The sequence below is a fragment of the Salvelinus alpinus genome, chromosome 4 (genome assembly GCF_045679555.1).
Source record: "Salvelinus alpinus chromosome 4, SLU_Salpinus.1, whole genome shotgun sequence".
NCBI lineage: Eukaryota > Metazoa > Chordata > Actinopteri > Salmoniformes > Salmonidae > Salvelinus > Salvelinus alpinus.
Window position 1 is genome coordinate 25059964 of NC_092089.1, and position 14694 is coordinate 25074657.

Below are 14694 nucleotides of genomic sequence, written 5' to 3' on the forward strand. Positions count from 1 at the left end.
CATAAGGTGAATGCACCAATTTGTAAGTCGCTCTGGATAAGAGCGTCTGCTAAATGACTTAAATGTAAAAAATGTAAATGTAGCCGCCAGCAGGCTAACGACAGCCAAGTCGCCAGCAGGCTAACTACAGCCTAGCCATTAGCAGGCTAACTACAGCCTAGCCATTAGCAGGCTAACGACAACCTAGCCGCCAGCAGGCTAACGACAGCCTAGCCACCAGCAGGCTAACAACAGCCTAGCCACCAGCAGGCTAATGACAGCTTAGCCACCAGCAGGCTAACTACAGCCTAGCCACTAGCAGGCTAACTACAGCCTAGCCACTAGCAGGCTAACTACAACCTAGTCAACAGCAGGTTAAACGTTGGTATGGGACGTCATAATGACATCATATTCTGGTTGTAGAGACGTCAGAGAACCAGATTTTAACCATTTAATATGTATTTTTTCTGGTCACTAAAAAGTTGTCTAAAAACATACTTTTACAACCAGTGTACTATCAGACCACAACAACACAAGGTTCTGAGGAACAGCCTCCATCAGCGGAGTCTAGAAAATAACCATTCCAAGAGGTGATAAACATCCCGCTTCAATTTTCACTTCATTCTTTGGTTCAATCTGGTCTCAAACTGGATTTGGTTCCTTCATCATTTCCCTGTCATCATCATCTCTGTATTTCCCTTCTCTTCATGTTGCCAGGTGTCAGATACCACTGATAGTGACAGGCTGCCATGGCAGCGATGAGTGACATATCAATCAGTGGGAGAAATCTCCATTAACTCAGCTGTCTCGTCTTCCCTTCCCTCTTCCATTCCACTTCTTCATACTCTGCACTGAGTGTCTCCGTCCCAAATGGCACCCCATTCCTTATATAGGGCCTGGTCAAAAGTAGTGCACTATAAGGGAATAGGGATCCATTTGGGACACTCGCTTTGCCATGCTGCTATTCCATGGACAGCTCAGCCCATATTGGTGCTGAATAAGAGCCATGATGACGTCTCGGAAGGAGATTTAGAATGTATCCTGAGACTGATAAAAATAACGCTGGTCTGTGCTGAAGGTACATATGGGGGGGTTACTGTGATAGGCAGTTCCATAGTTTCTGTTCCATTTCTATATTCCTGTGTCAAACAGTACTGACTGACTGAGGAACCATCCATGGGAGGACTCTCTGTACAACTAGGTGTAATAGTAGCCTGGTATCATGTCTGGTTGTGCTGTATAGCAAACTCCTATGATCATTATTTGGCAATAACAAACATATGAGTTGGCTATACAAAATAAACAGATGTGGGACCAGGCTAGGTATAGTGGCCCTGCCCTGAAGAGTGCCTGCTGTTGACATTAGAGGCTAGGAGGCTAGGGAGCTAGGCTAGGTATAGTGGCCCTGCCCTGATGAGTGCCTGCTGTTGACATTAGAGGCTAGGAGGCTAGGGAGCTAGGCTAGGTATAGTGGCCCTGCCCTGATGAGTGCCTGCTGTTTTGCTGTTGACATTAGAGGCTAAGGCGTTAGACTAGGGAGCTAGGCTAGGAGGCTAGGCTAGGGAGCTATACTAGCGGGCTAGGTATAGTGGTTCTGTCCTGATGAGAGTGCCTGCTGTGGACATTAGAGGCTAGGAGGCTAGGGAGCTAGGCTAGGTATAGTGGCCCTGCCCTGATGAGTGCCTGCTGTTGACATTAGAGGCTAAGGGGTTAGACTAGGGAGCTCTACTAGCGGGCTAGGTATAGTGGTCCTGTCCTGATGAGAGTGCCTGCTGTTGACATTAGAGGCTAAGGGGTTAGACTAGGGAGCTAGGCTAGGAGGCTAGGCTAGGGAGCTATACTAGCAGGCTAGGTATAGTGGTCCTGTCCTGATGAGAGTGCCTGCTGTTGACATTAGAGGCTAAGGGGTTAGACTAGGGAGCTAGGCTAGGAGGCTAGGCTAGGGAGCTATACTAGCGGGCTAGGTATAGTGGTTCTGTCCTGATGAGAGTGCCTGCTGTGGACATTAGAGGCTAGGAGGCTAGGGAGCTAGGTTAGGTATAGTGGCCCTAACCTGATGTGTGCCTGCTGTGGACATTAGAGGCTAGGGGGTTAGACTAAGGAGCTAGGCTAGGAGGCTAGGCTAGGGAGCTATACTAGCGGGCTAGGCTAGGGAGCTAGGCTAGTGGGCTAGGCTAAGGGGCTAGGCTAAGGGGCTAGGCTAAGGGGCTAGGCTAGGGGGCTAGGGTAGGGGGCTTTGAAGCTTCATCAGCGAGTGAGAGACACTTTGGGTTATAAGCAATGGACCTTATATAGGAACCCATCACATCACTGTGACCTAGTAATGAAACTGAGCTCAGCTCAGGGCTTCTCCCTCCAGTCCCCACCCAGTCCTCTATTTCAGTAAAAGCTAAAAGCTAGGGGCGTAATCACTGGGGGTTTAGGCTCCTTTCACCGCTGAGCCGTTGCTGCCTTCTTCCACTCAGCCTCAGTCCCATGGGGCTAAGGGGCCAGGGGCGCAGAGAGGGCCTAATCCTGCCCCTCTTTTGTACGCCGGCCGCCGCTCAGCACAAGCCGAATGCCGAAATCCCAAACAATGATCCAGAAAGAGCCCGCCCCCAGGTCTATCCCTAAAGGCCCGGCATTCTAAACTCCCTGCGCAAGCCAAACCCACTACTGAAAGGCTCTTTAGTCTCACTGTGCAGTCTTGTGCTGATAGTATTGTTCAGATGCCAATACCAAGTCAAAATAGACAAGAGTTAACACCTGCTCAGCAGGCTTTACATCAATATCCTGTTTACTCAACAGTGGTAGTAGATGCATCTAAAGAAGGATAAGAAATAACATGCAATGAATCCAATGCATGAAATCAAAGCTATTAAAGTGGGCTGAAAGAGGAGAGGGGAGCAACTAGTGGACTGACGTGTGGCAGTGCTGCCCTCTAATGCTGCCCTCAGAGTGCTGCTGCTGCCCTCAGAGTACTGCTCCCATCATGACATAACATACTTCCCCCTCCCCTCAACAAATGTATTCATTTACTCACTCACTCACACATGCACACACGCACACACAGATGCAAACACACACAAACTCTCCCATCCATACTTCAGTTCTTTGTCAGTAAGTAACATTGAGAGGGATCCTGAGGTGTATTTACTAGGACACCTGCCTGTGTTGTTGAAGTCTGCATTTAACATGTGCTCAATAAGGCCTCTCTCTGCCTCAAAACACATACGTCTTCTTGATGAACTGTGCTGGTGAAGGGCTAGATTTATTCATAAACATTCTTCATTATGCGGAGCAAATGTTAATTTACAGCCGCTGTAAAATTGCATATCAGGCACAGAGTTTGGGAGCTCATGCTAAATTGTATGTATTTGCATAAATTCCCATAAAATCCTTTGCTATCGCTGTAAAAAGAGGCAGGGTTATATCAGCAGTATAACACTGATCAAAGGTTTGGTTGTCTCCTTCCAAGTCATGGCTGTTTTTAGTGTGCAATCTGTTTGTGACAAGTGGAGGTCACCGAGAGCAGGTTTGTGTTTCAGACCCTGTTGTGACACACTCTGTTCAGCCCCCCCCCCCCATAATGACACAACATACTCCCCCCCCCCATAATGACACAACATACTCCCCCTCCCCATAACAAATGTATTCATTTACACACACACACAAACACACACACACACACACACACACACAAACACACAAACAAAGCCCCAGTCAAACAGAAGCCTGTTCAGACAGGGGTTGAGTGTGGTTCAACTGCAGGTCGCTGACTTCCAGGCAGGCACATTGTCATGCTCTCAGCTCACTGTTTTATGCAGAAATATGTTGACACAAGGCTAGCAGTCTGGGCTGCTGGTGTACTGAGTGGTGGTGGTGGTAGTGATTGTGGTGGAGGGAGGTGGGTGGGTGGGTGCAGCCAGCCAGGCAGGCAGGCAGGCAGGGGGCTGCTAGATTGAGTCACTCCCCTACGGCTCAGAGGGACAGCTTGGCTGGGGCTGAGACTGGGGCTGTGGAGGTGGATGAAGCCTGGGCCTGGGTACAGGCTGTCTGCGTGTCTGTGGCCAGGGGTAAACACAGAGTGGGCTCCATGCAGCACCACGGGGCGTGCTGGCATAAAGCGTTTAAAAGGCCCTCCCAGTGGGTCTGTTCTCCTATGCCATCTGTGTGATTTACATGGCCAGAGGGGAGGCTTGCAGAGTGTTCCTATGTGTGTGTGTTCACTCAGTTCACTCACTCAGAAATACCAACTGAGAGTATGGTGAACCAGAGGTACTCTAGGGGGGAGGCAATATGGTGTGTGTGTACTCTGTGTGTGTGTGTGTGTGTGTGTGTGTGTGTGTGTGTGTGTGTGTGTGTGTGTGTGTGTGTGTGTGTGTGTGTGTGTGTACGTGTGTGTATGTGTACGTGTGTGTGTACTCTGTGTGTGTGTGTGTGTACTCCGTGTGTGTGTGTGTGTGTGTGTTTGTGTATGTGTGTGTACGTGTGTGTATGTGTACGTGTGTGTGTACTCTGTGTGTGTGTGTGTACTCTGTGAACTCTTTGCTTTGCTATGTGTGTGTACTGTGTAGGAGTGTGGCGCTACCATGTGCAACAGATACAACTTGTCCACTGGAAGTTGTCAATCATTCAAGCCCCTGGTACTTTATGAAATTGAGTTACCTTCTCCTAACCTCAAGGCCAAAGTTAGCAGTGAATGAGAAATAATTTTGAGAAATACGAAGGCCGGCGAAAATCCCAAATGCTTTAAAAAAAAAGCCTATTTCACAGTGGAATGATGGGGCTAATAATAAAATTAAGTATGTAACGCAATATCTATCCAATAACCCCAACTCTTCATTTTAAAACGCAGGAGCCATCTTTCTCTGACGCTGTCATCATTATTCATAAATCTATTTCTATAGATTCTCATATCACAGAACCAGCAGAAACCATTAAACCACAATGGGTCGTCCATTATTGATGATGCGTTCAGAATCCACTCAGTTTATGATGTTGTATCAGCAACAGGTCAAGTTTTCAGGGGCTTGGTCAAAAGGCATGACTGACAATGAAAATGTCATTTAATATTATTTCAAATGAATTATTTCAGGTGACTATTTTATGTTTTATCATAAGACTAGCTACACTCAATTAGAATGGAAATGGATAAATCACATCAAAAATACACTGGGAATGGATCATTACTTTTTCCTAACATATTTGCGTCATGTTGAATAATATTGTCAAAGATGAACCAGCATTTACCTGGCAGTGGCTAGCACTCTTTTCCAAACCCCTTGATCTGAGGGCTCCATCACTTTTCAATCAACTTATATAAGTATTATTGGATATCCTATATAAATACACTACTGTTTTTTAAACTGTAATAATCACACATGCAGTACTAACAGGCAGACAGACAGGTACAGACAGACAGGTACAGACAGGTACAGACAGGTACAGACAGGTACAGACAGGTACAGACAGGTACAGACAGACAGACAGGTACAGACAGACAGACAGGTACAGACAGACAGACAGGTACAGACAGACAGACAGGTACAGACAGGTACAGACAGGTACAGACAGACAGACAGGTACAGACAGACAGACAGACAGACAGACAGACAGACAGACAGACAGACAGACAGACAGACAGACAGACAGACAGACAGACAGACAGACAGACAGGTCTTACCATCTGAATGAGCGGGGATGTGAGTTGTGTCAGAGGTTTGTTGATGAGCAGGAGTTCCTCTGCAGCCTGGGTCTCTCCCTGGGACTCAGCTCCCTGTAGCAGCACGCACACAGAGAGAGAGAGAGATCAGTTGACTGCCTTCAGATCAAAACTGTTGATTGACAACACTAGGTTATTGTTTTCGTCTCAGCAGTAAAGAAAATGAGAAATCAATACTGTAGGAAAGAGGTAAAACAGAGAGATGAGTGAAGGGTGTTGAGACAGACAGACAAACAGACGGACAGGCGAACAGGCAGCACGCACTGTGTTGAGCTAGGTTTCATCACATCTGCCAAATAATGGCTGAGGTCTGAGATGAACCTAGTGCAAGTCTTGTCCTGGGTAGAACAGTATGACTAGTCCTGTTGGACAGCTGTAGCAGTGTTGTTTAGGTTAGTACAGTAGAATAGTATTACTAGTCCTGTTGGACAGCTGTAGCAGTGTTGTTTAGGCTAGTACAGTAGAACAGTATTACTAGTCCTGTTGGACAGCTGTAACAGTGTTGTTTAGGCTAGTACAGTAGAATAGTATTACTAGTCCTGTTGGACAGCTGTAACAGTGTTGTTTAGGCTAGTACAGTAGAATAGTATTACTCGTCCTGTTGGACAGCTGTAGCAGTGTTGTTTAGGCTAGTACAGTAGAACAGTATTACTAGTCCTGTTGGACAGCTGTATCAGTGTTGTTTAGGCTAGTACAGTAGAATAGTATTACTAGTCCTGTTGGACAGCTGTATCAGTGTTGTTTAGGCTAGTACAGTAGAACAGTATTACTAGTCCTGCTGGACAGCTGTAGCAGTGTTGTTTAGGCTAGTACAGTAGAATAGTATTACTAGTCCTGTTGGACAGCTGTAGCAGTGTTGTTTAGGCTAGTACAGTAGAACAGTATTACTAGTCCTGTTGGACAGCTGTAACAGTGTTGTTTAGGCTAGTACAGTAGAATAGTATTACTAGTCCTGTTGGACAGCTGTAACAGTGTTGTTTAGGCTAGTACAGTAGAACAGTATTACTAGTCCTGTTGGACAGCTGTAACAGTGTTGTTTAGGCTAGTACAGTAGAATAGTATTACTAGTCCTGCTGGACAGCTGTAGCAGTGTTGTTTAGGCTAGTACAGTAGAATAGTATTACTAGTCCTGCTGGACAGCTGTAGCAGTGTTGTTTAGGCTAGTAAAGTAGAATAGTATTACTAGTCCTGCTGGACAGCTGTAACAGTGTTGTTTAGGCTAGTACAGTAGAATAGTATTACTAGTCCTGTTGGACAGCTGTAGCAGTGTTGTTTAGGTTAGTACAGTAGAATAGTATTACTAGTCCTGTTGGACAGCTGTAGCAGTGTTGTTTAGGCTAGTACAGTAGAATAGTATTACTAGTCCTGCTGGACAGCTGTAGCAGTGTTGTTTAGGCTAGTAAAGTAGAATAGTATTACTAGTCCTGCTGGACAGCTGTAGCAGTGTTGTTTAGGCTAGTACAGTAGAATAGTATTACTAGTCCTGCTGGACAGCTGTAGCAGTGTTGTTTAGGCTAGTAAAGTAGAATAGTATTACTAGTCCTGTTGGACAGCTGTAGCAGTGTTGTTTAGGCTAGTACAGTAGAATAGTATTACTAGTCCTGTTGGACAGCTGTAGCAGTGTTGTTTAGGCTAGTACAGTAGAACAGTATTACTAGTCCTGTTGGACAGCTGTAACAGTGTTGTTTAGGCTAGTACAGTAGAATAGTATTACTAGTCCTGTTGGACAGCTGTAGCAGTGTTGTTTAGGCTAGTACAGTAGAATAGTATTACTAGTCCTGTTGGACAGTTGTAGCAGTGTTGTTTAGGCTAGTACAGTAGCATAGTATTACTAGTCCTGTTGGACAGCTGTAGCAGTGTTGTTTAGGCTAGTACAGTAGAATAGTATTACTAGTCCTGTTGGACAGCTGTAGCAGTGTTGTTTAGGCTAGTACAGTAGAACAGTATTACTAGTCCTGTTGGACAGCTGTAGCAGTGTTGTTTAGGCTAATACAGTAGAATAGTATTACTAGTCCTGTTGGACAGCTGTAGCAGTGTTGTTTAGGCTAGTACAGTAGAACAGTATTACTAGTCCTGTTGGACAGCTGTAGCAGTGTTGTTTAGGCTAGTACAGTAGAATAGTATTACTAGTCCTGTTGGACAGCTGTATCAGTGTTATTTAGGCTAGTACAGTAGAACAGTATTACTAGTCCTGTTGGACAGCTGTAGCAGTGTTGTTTAGGCTAGTACAGTAGAATAGTATTACTAGTCCTGTTGGACAGCTGTAGCAGTGTTGTTTAGGCTAGTACAGTAGAATAGTATTACTAGTCCTGTTGGACAGCTGTAGCAGTGTTGTTTAGGTTAGTACAGTAGAATAGTATTACTAGTCCTGTTGGACAGCTGTAGCAGTGTTGTTTAGGCTAGTACAGTAGAATAGTATTACTAGTCCTGCTGGACAGCTGTAGCAGTGTTGTTTAGGCTAGTAAAGTAGAATAGTATTACTAGTCCTGCTGGACAGCTGTAGCAGTGTTGTTTAGGTTAGTACAGTAGAATAGTATTACTAGTCCTGTTGGACAGCTGTAGCAGTGTTGTTTAGGCTAGTACAGTAGAATAGTATTACTAGTCCTGTTGGACAGCTGTAGCAGTGTTGTTTAGGCTAGTACAGTAGAACAGTATTACTAGTCCTGTTGGACAGCTGTAAGTGTTGTTTAGGCTAGTACAGTAGAATAGTATTACTAGTCCTGTTGGACAGCTGTAGCAGTGTTGTTTAGGCTAGTACAGTAGAATAGTATTACTAGTCCTGTTGGACAGCTGTAGCAGTGTTGTTTAGGCTAGTACAGTAGCATAGTATTACTAGTCCTGTTGGACAGCTGTAGCAGTGTTGTTTAGGCTAGTACAGTAGAATAGTATTACTAGTCCTGTTGGACAGCTGTAGCAGTGTTGTTTAGGCTAGTACAGTAGAACAGTATTACTAGTCCTGTTGGACAGCTGTAGCAGTGTTGTTTAGGCTAATACAGTAGAATAGTATTACTAGTCCTGTTGGACAGCTGTAGCAGTGTTGTTTAGGCTAGTACAGTAGAACAGTATTACTAGTCCTGTTGGACAGCTGTAACAGTGTTGTTTAGGCTAGTACAGTAGAATAGTATTACTAGTCCTGTTGGACAGCTGTAGCAGTGTTGTTTAGGCTAGTACAGTAGAATAGTATTACTAGTCCTGTTGGACAGTTGTAGCAGTGTTGTTTAGGCTAGTACAGTAGCATAGTATTACTAGTCCTGTTGGACAGCTGTAGCAGTGTTGTTTAGGCTAGTACAGTAGAATAGTATTACTAGTCCTGTTGGACAGCTGTAGCAGTGTTGTTTAGGCTAGTACAGTAGAACAGTATTACTAGTCCTGTTGGACAGCTGTAGCAGTGTTGTTTAGGCTAATACAGTAGAATAGTATTACTAGTCCTGTTGGACAGCTGTAGCAGTGTTGTTTAGGCTAGTACAGTAGAACAGTATTACTAGTCCTGTTGGACAGCTGTAGCAGTGTTGTTTAGGCTAGTACAGTAGAATAGTATTACTAGTCCTGTTGGACAGCTGTATCAGTGTTATTTAGGCTAGTACAGTAGAACAGTATTACTAGTCCTGTTGGACAGCTGTAGCAGTGTTGTTTAGGCTAGTACAGTAGAATAGTATTACTAGTCCTGTTGGACAGCTGTAGCAGTGTTGTTTAGGTTAGTACAGTAGAATAGTATTACTAGTCCTGTTGGACAGCTGTAGCAGTGTTGTTTAGGCTAGTACAGTAGAATAGTATTACTAGTCCTGCTGGACAGCTGTAGCAGTGTTGTTTAGGCTAGTAAAGTAGAATAGTATTACTAGTCCTGCTGGACAGCTGTAGCAGTGTTGTTTAGGTTAGTACAGTAGAATAGTATTACTAGTCCTGTTGGACAGCTGTAGCAGTGTTGTTTAGGCTAGTACAGTAGAATAGTATTACTAGTCCTGTTGGACAGCTGTAGCAGTGTTGTTTAGGCTAGTACAGTAGAACAGTATTACTAGTCCTGTTGGACAGCTGTAAGTGTTGTTTAGGCTAGTACAGTAGAATAGTATTACTAGTCCTGTTGGACAGCTGTAGCAGTGTTGTTTAGGCTAGTACAGTAGAATAGTATTACTAGTCCTGTTGGACAGCTGTAGCAGTGTTGTTTAGGCTAGTACAGTAGCATAGTATTACTAGTCCTGTTGGACAGCTGTAGCAGTGTTGTTTAGGCTAGTACAGTAGAATAGTATTACTAGTCCTGTTGGACAGCTGTAGCAGTGTTGTTTAGGCTAGTACAGTAGAACAGTATTACTAGTCCTGTTGGACAGCTGTATCAGTGTTGTTTAGGCTAGTACAGTAGAATAGTATTACTAGTCCTGTTGGACAGCTGTAGCAGTGTTGTTTAGGCTAGTACAGTAGAATAGTATTACTAGTCCTGTTGGACAGCTGTAACAGTGTTGTTTAGGCTAGTACAGTAGAATAGTATTACTAGTCCTGTTGGACAGCTGTAACAGTGTTGTTTAGGCTAGTACAGTAGAATAGTATTACTAGTCCTGTTGGACAGCTGTAGCAGTGTTGTTTAGGCTAGTACAGTAGAATAGTATTACTAGTCCTGTTGGACAGCTGTAACAGTGTTGTTTAGGCTAGTACAGTAGAATAGTATTACTAGTCCTGTTGGACAGCTGTAACAGTGTTGTTTAGGCTAGTACAGTAGAACAGTATTACTAGTCCTGTTGGACAGCTGTAGCAGTGTTGTTTAGGCTAGTACAGTAGAATAGTATTACTAGTCCTGTTGGACAGCTGTATCAGTGTTGTTTAGGCTAGTACAGTAGAACAGTATTACTAGTCCTGTTGGACAGCTGTAGCAGTGTTGTTTAGGCTAGTACAGTAGAACAGTATTACTAGTCCTGTTGGACAGCTGTAACAGTGTTGTTTAGGCTAGTACAGTAGAACAGTATTACTAGTCCTGTTGGACAGCTGTAGCAGTGTTGTTTAGGCTAGTACAGTAGAACAGTATTACTAGTCCTGTTGGACAGCTGTAGCACCACTAGACTCACGCTAACATATTCAAATCTTCAAATCTCCTTTAAAACAAATGACTGGCCTTAACAGCAGTCATTAAAAGCACCTCCTGGGAGGTAGATTTCATTTCTATGACAAACTGGCTGTTCCCTTTGGTGGATGGAAATAGATGTAGAACAAATAAAAATAATACCAAACAAGTCCTTTTCAAACTTCTGTTTCCCCCCAGACCCATTCTGCTGGTTGGTTGGGTTAGACTGAAAGACACACTCTCCATCTGGTTCTCTTCTGGTTTCTCAACCCCCCCCCCCCCGCTCCTCTCCCTCCTTTTCTCTCTCTCCCTCCTCTCCTTTCCCCTCTGTCCTCTCCCTCCTCTCCTCTTTCCTTCTGAGGGACTGCTGGCTTATTTTAAGCAGGTTTTTCGGTCAGCACAAAACTTTGGGAAGGAAGATTGGCTGTCTGCAGTTAATGTGATTATTATTCCATGCTATTTTTTCAGCTCTTCTTCTTTTGCTTAATTGTGAAGCATGTAGAACTTTCTCGATTAACTTCCTCATCCATTTAAAATATTAATTCTGAGTGAATCTGAGAGAGAGAGAGAGAGAGAGAGACAACTTTAAGACGACACTGGCCACATATTCTTCCTTCCTTATCATTATTACCTAAATGAATTTGGTTTGTGCAGAAGCCCTTTTAATGAGCTTTGCATTTTTTCATTCCAGTGAGAGAATTGATTTCCATTATGTTATTCCCCTCTCCTCTCGTCTCCTCTGCTCTCCCAATGTCCGGGCTGCATAAATATGTATACCAGGAAGTGGAGGAAGGCTCTGTAGAGGACAACTAAAGCTAATGAGGGCCAGTGGGAGACAATGAAGTGTCCCTCGGGTGGGGGACCTTGTGGATCCTTAGTGTCTAAAAGATGAACTTCAATGAGATATATTTGCTTCTTACTGCTCATCCTACTGGAAGTTGAGAAGAGGCAAATATATAAAATACAGTGCATTCAGAAAGCATTCAGAGCCCTTGACTTTTTCAACATTTTGTTACGTTACAGCATTAAATAGTTGTTTTCCCCTCCTCAATCTACACAAAATGCCCCATAATGATGAAGCAAAAACTGTTTTTTATAAAATGTGTAAAAAAAAAAAAACGGAAATATCACATTTACATAAGTATTCAGACCTTTTACTCAGTACTTGTTGAAGCACCTCAAGTCTTCTTGGGTATGACGCTACAAGCTTGGCACAACTGTATTTGGGGAGTTTATCCCATTCTTCTGTGCAGATCCTCTCAAGCTCTGTTAGGTTAGGAAGGAGAGCGTCGCTGCACAGTTCTTTTTTTGGTCTCTCCAGAGATGTTCAATCAGGTTCAAGTCCGGGCTCTGGCTGGGCCACTCAAGGACATTCAGAGACACTGTGAAGCATGGTGATGAGGTGTGATGGTGTGGGGGTGCTTTGCTAGGACCAAAAGGCTCCTCAACAGCTTCTACCTCCAAGCCATAAGACTGCTGAACAACTCCTAAAATCGCCACTGGACAATTTACATTGATCCCCCCTCCCTTTTGTACACTCACTGTTTGCTTGTTACCTGGGCATAGTCATTTCGCCCCCACCTACATGTACAGATTACCTCAACTAGCCTGTAGCCCCGCACACTGACTCGGTACCGGTGCCCCCTGTATATAGCCTCGTTATTGTTATTCTTATTGTGTTACTTTTTATTTTAGTCTGCTTCGTAAAAATCTTCTTCTTGAACTGCACTGTTGGTTAAGGGCTTGTAAGTAAGCATTTCACGGTAAAGTCTACACTTGTTGTATTCGGGGGATGTGACAAATACAATTGGATTTGAAGTGCTGCATCAGATGACCTGGCCTCCACAATCACCTGACCTCAACCCAATCGAGATGGTTTGGGATGAGTTGGACCGCAGAGTGAAGGAAAACAGCCAACAAGTGCTCAGCATATGTGGGAACTCCTTCAAGACTGTTGGAAAAGCATTCCAGGTGAAGCTGGTTGAGAGAATGCCAAGAGTGTGCAAAGCTGTCATCAAGGCAAAGGGTGGCTACTTTGAAGAACCTAAAATATATTTAGATTTGTTTAAGACTTTTTTCATTACTACATGATTCCATATGTGTTATTTCATAGTTTTGATGTCTTCACAATTATTCTACAACGTAGAAAATAGTAAAAATAAAGAAAAACCCTTGAATGAGTAGGTGTGTTCAAACTTTTGACTGGTACTGTAAATTGTGACAGACTAGGGGGTTGGGTCAAAAGAGAACACCGGCGTGTTTCGATCGACGAGCTCCCTGAGCTCTTGCTTCTGGGCTGGGTCGAGGTCCTCATTGCTCGGGTCCACCACTGGTACCGTTGGCATCCTGGGACTCGAACATAACACGGCAAGGCTGTCCTCTCATGCCACTTCTTCAACAGGGTCACGTGGTGAATCTGTTGGGGTTTCCGTCTCCCCGGCGGCCGTACGCGGTAATTGACAGGTCCCAGCTTCTCGCTCACCTCGTATGGCCCGTGCCATGTTGCCAGGAACTTACTTTCGGCCGTGGGGATTAAGACCAATACCCTGTCTCCCACCTGGAATTCTAGGGGCTGGGCTCTCCGATTGTAGACCTGGGCTTGGGCGCATTGGACCTTCTCCATATGTTCCCTCACGACTGGCCATATGGCTGTCATCCGCTCCCTCATCGTCTCCACATGCTCTACCACGCTGCGTAAGGGGGTCGGTTGGGCTTCCCACACCTCCTTGGCGAGGTCCAGTAGGCCTCTTGGCCTCCTCCAGTAGAGGAGTTCGAAAGGGGAAAACCCAGTGGAGGACTGGGGTACTTCTCGAATTGAGAACATTAGGTGGTGTAGTAGCTGGTCCCAGTTCTTCCCGTCCTGCTCGATGACCTTCCGCAGCATTTGTTTGAGCATTTTATTGAACCGCTCAACGAGCCCATCCGTCTGCGGGTGGAAGACGGAGGTCCGGATCTGCTTGATCTGCAGGAGAGTACACAAATCTTTCATTAGGCGGGATTAAAACTCAGTACCTTGGTCTCTCAGGATCTCGTTCGGGATGCCCACCCGGCTAAAGAGGTGGAACAGCTCCCGGGCGATTCCCTTGGATACCGCCCGTAGGGGAATGGCCTCAGGATACCGGGTGGCATAGTCCACTATTACCAGGATGTACCGGTGTCCTCGTGCTGTTTGTACCAGGGGTCCCACTATGTCCATGGCGATGCGTTCAAGGGGCACCCCGATGATCGGTAGGGGGACCAGTGGGTTTCGGAAGTGTGCCTTTGGGGCAGTCATTTGACACTCCGGGCAGCTGCGACAGTAATATTCCACGGCCCTCCTCATCCCGGGCCAGTGGAACCGGGCGGCGATCCGTTCCCGGGTCTTCTCCATTCCCAGGTGCACACCCAACAGGTGGGCCAGCTGAAGAACGGTTCCCACGTACCGTCGGGGCAGCAACAATACCTCTTGAAGTTCCCCCTGATACAAAAGGTTATTCTTGATTTGGAAATGGGGGTATCGCCAGTCACTCACCCCCGGAAGTAGCTGTCCATCCACCGCTATCACTTGAGCTGCGGCGGCTTTCAAGTTAGGATCCTCCCACTGGGCTGTCCCGAATTGTCCCCTCAGTTGGCCCCAAGGGGGTGTCTCGACTGGCCCCTCGAAATCAAGGAGGGGGAGTCTGGGCTCTTCCTCCCGTGGTTCCCTAGGCGGGTCGGGTTCCGGCACCCACTCCAACTCCGGACGCGTAGATACAGGTTGATCAACCGTTTGCTTCCGGGCCGCACAGGCGATAGGTCGTCCTCGCTCTCGTCTTCGGTCGGCTCGTACCTTCTTCCTCAGCTTGTGCCCCCACAGGGCCGCGGACAGCGGACAATCTTGTCCCAGTAGGAGAGGTACCGGCAACTCTGTTATTGCACCCACCATCATCTGGCAGTTCCCTTGTGTCGTCACGATGTTGGCTCATACGGTTGGATACCGCTTTGT

General features: G+C 45.6%; 1 protein-coding gene across 1 annotated transcript in view; it reads right to left on the reverse strand.

The window, feature by feature from the left end:
* ulk4 (unc-51 like kinase 4) overlaps window positions 1-14694 on the reverse strand; it is a 186465-nt gene that overhangs the window by 63905 nt on the left and 107866 nt on the right. The window contains exon 34 of the mRNA XM_071396224.1: window positions 5645-5737. Coding sequence (XP_071252325.1) covers window positions 5645-5737 — 93 coding nt within the window. The remainder of the gene's footprint in view (window positions 1-5644; window positions 5738-14694) is intronic.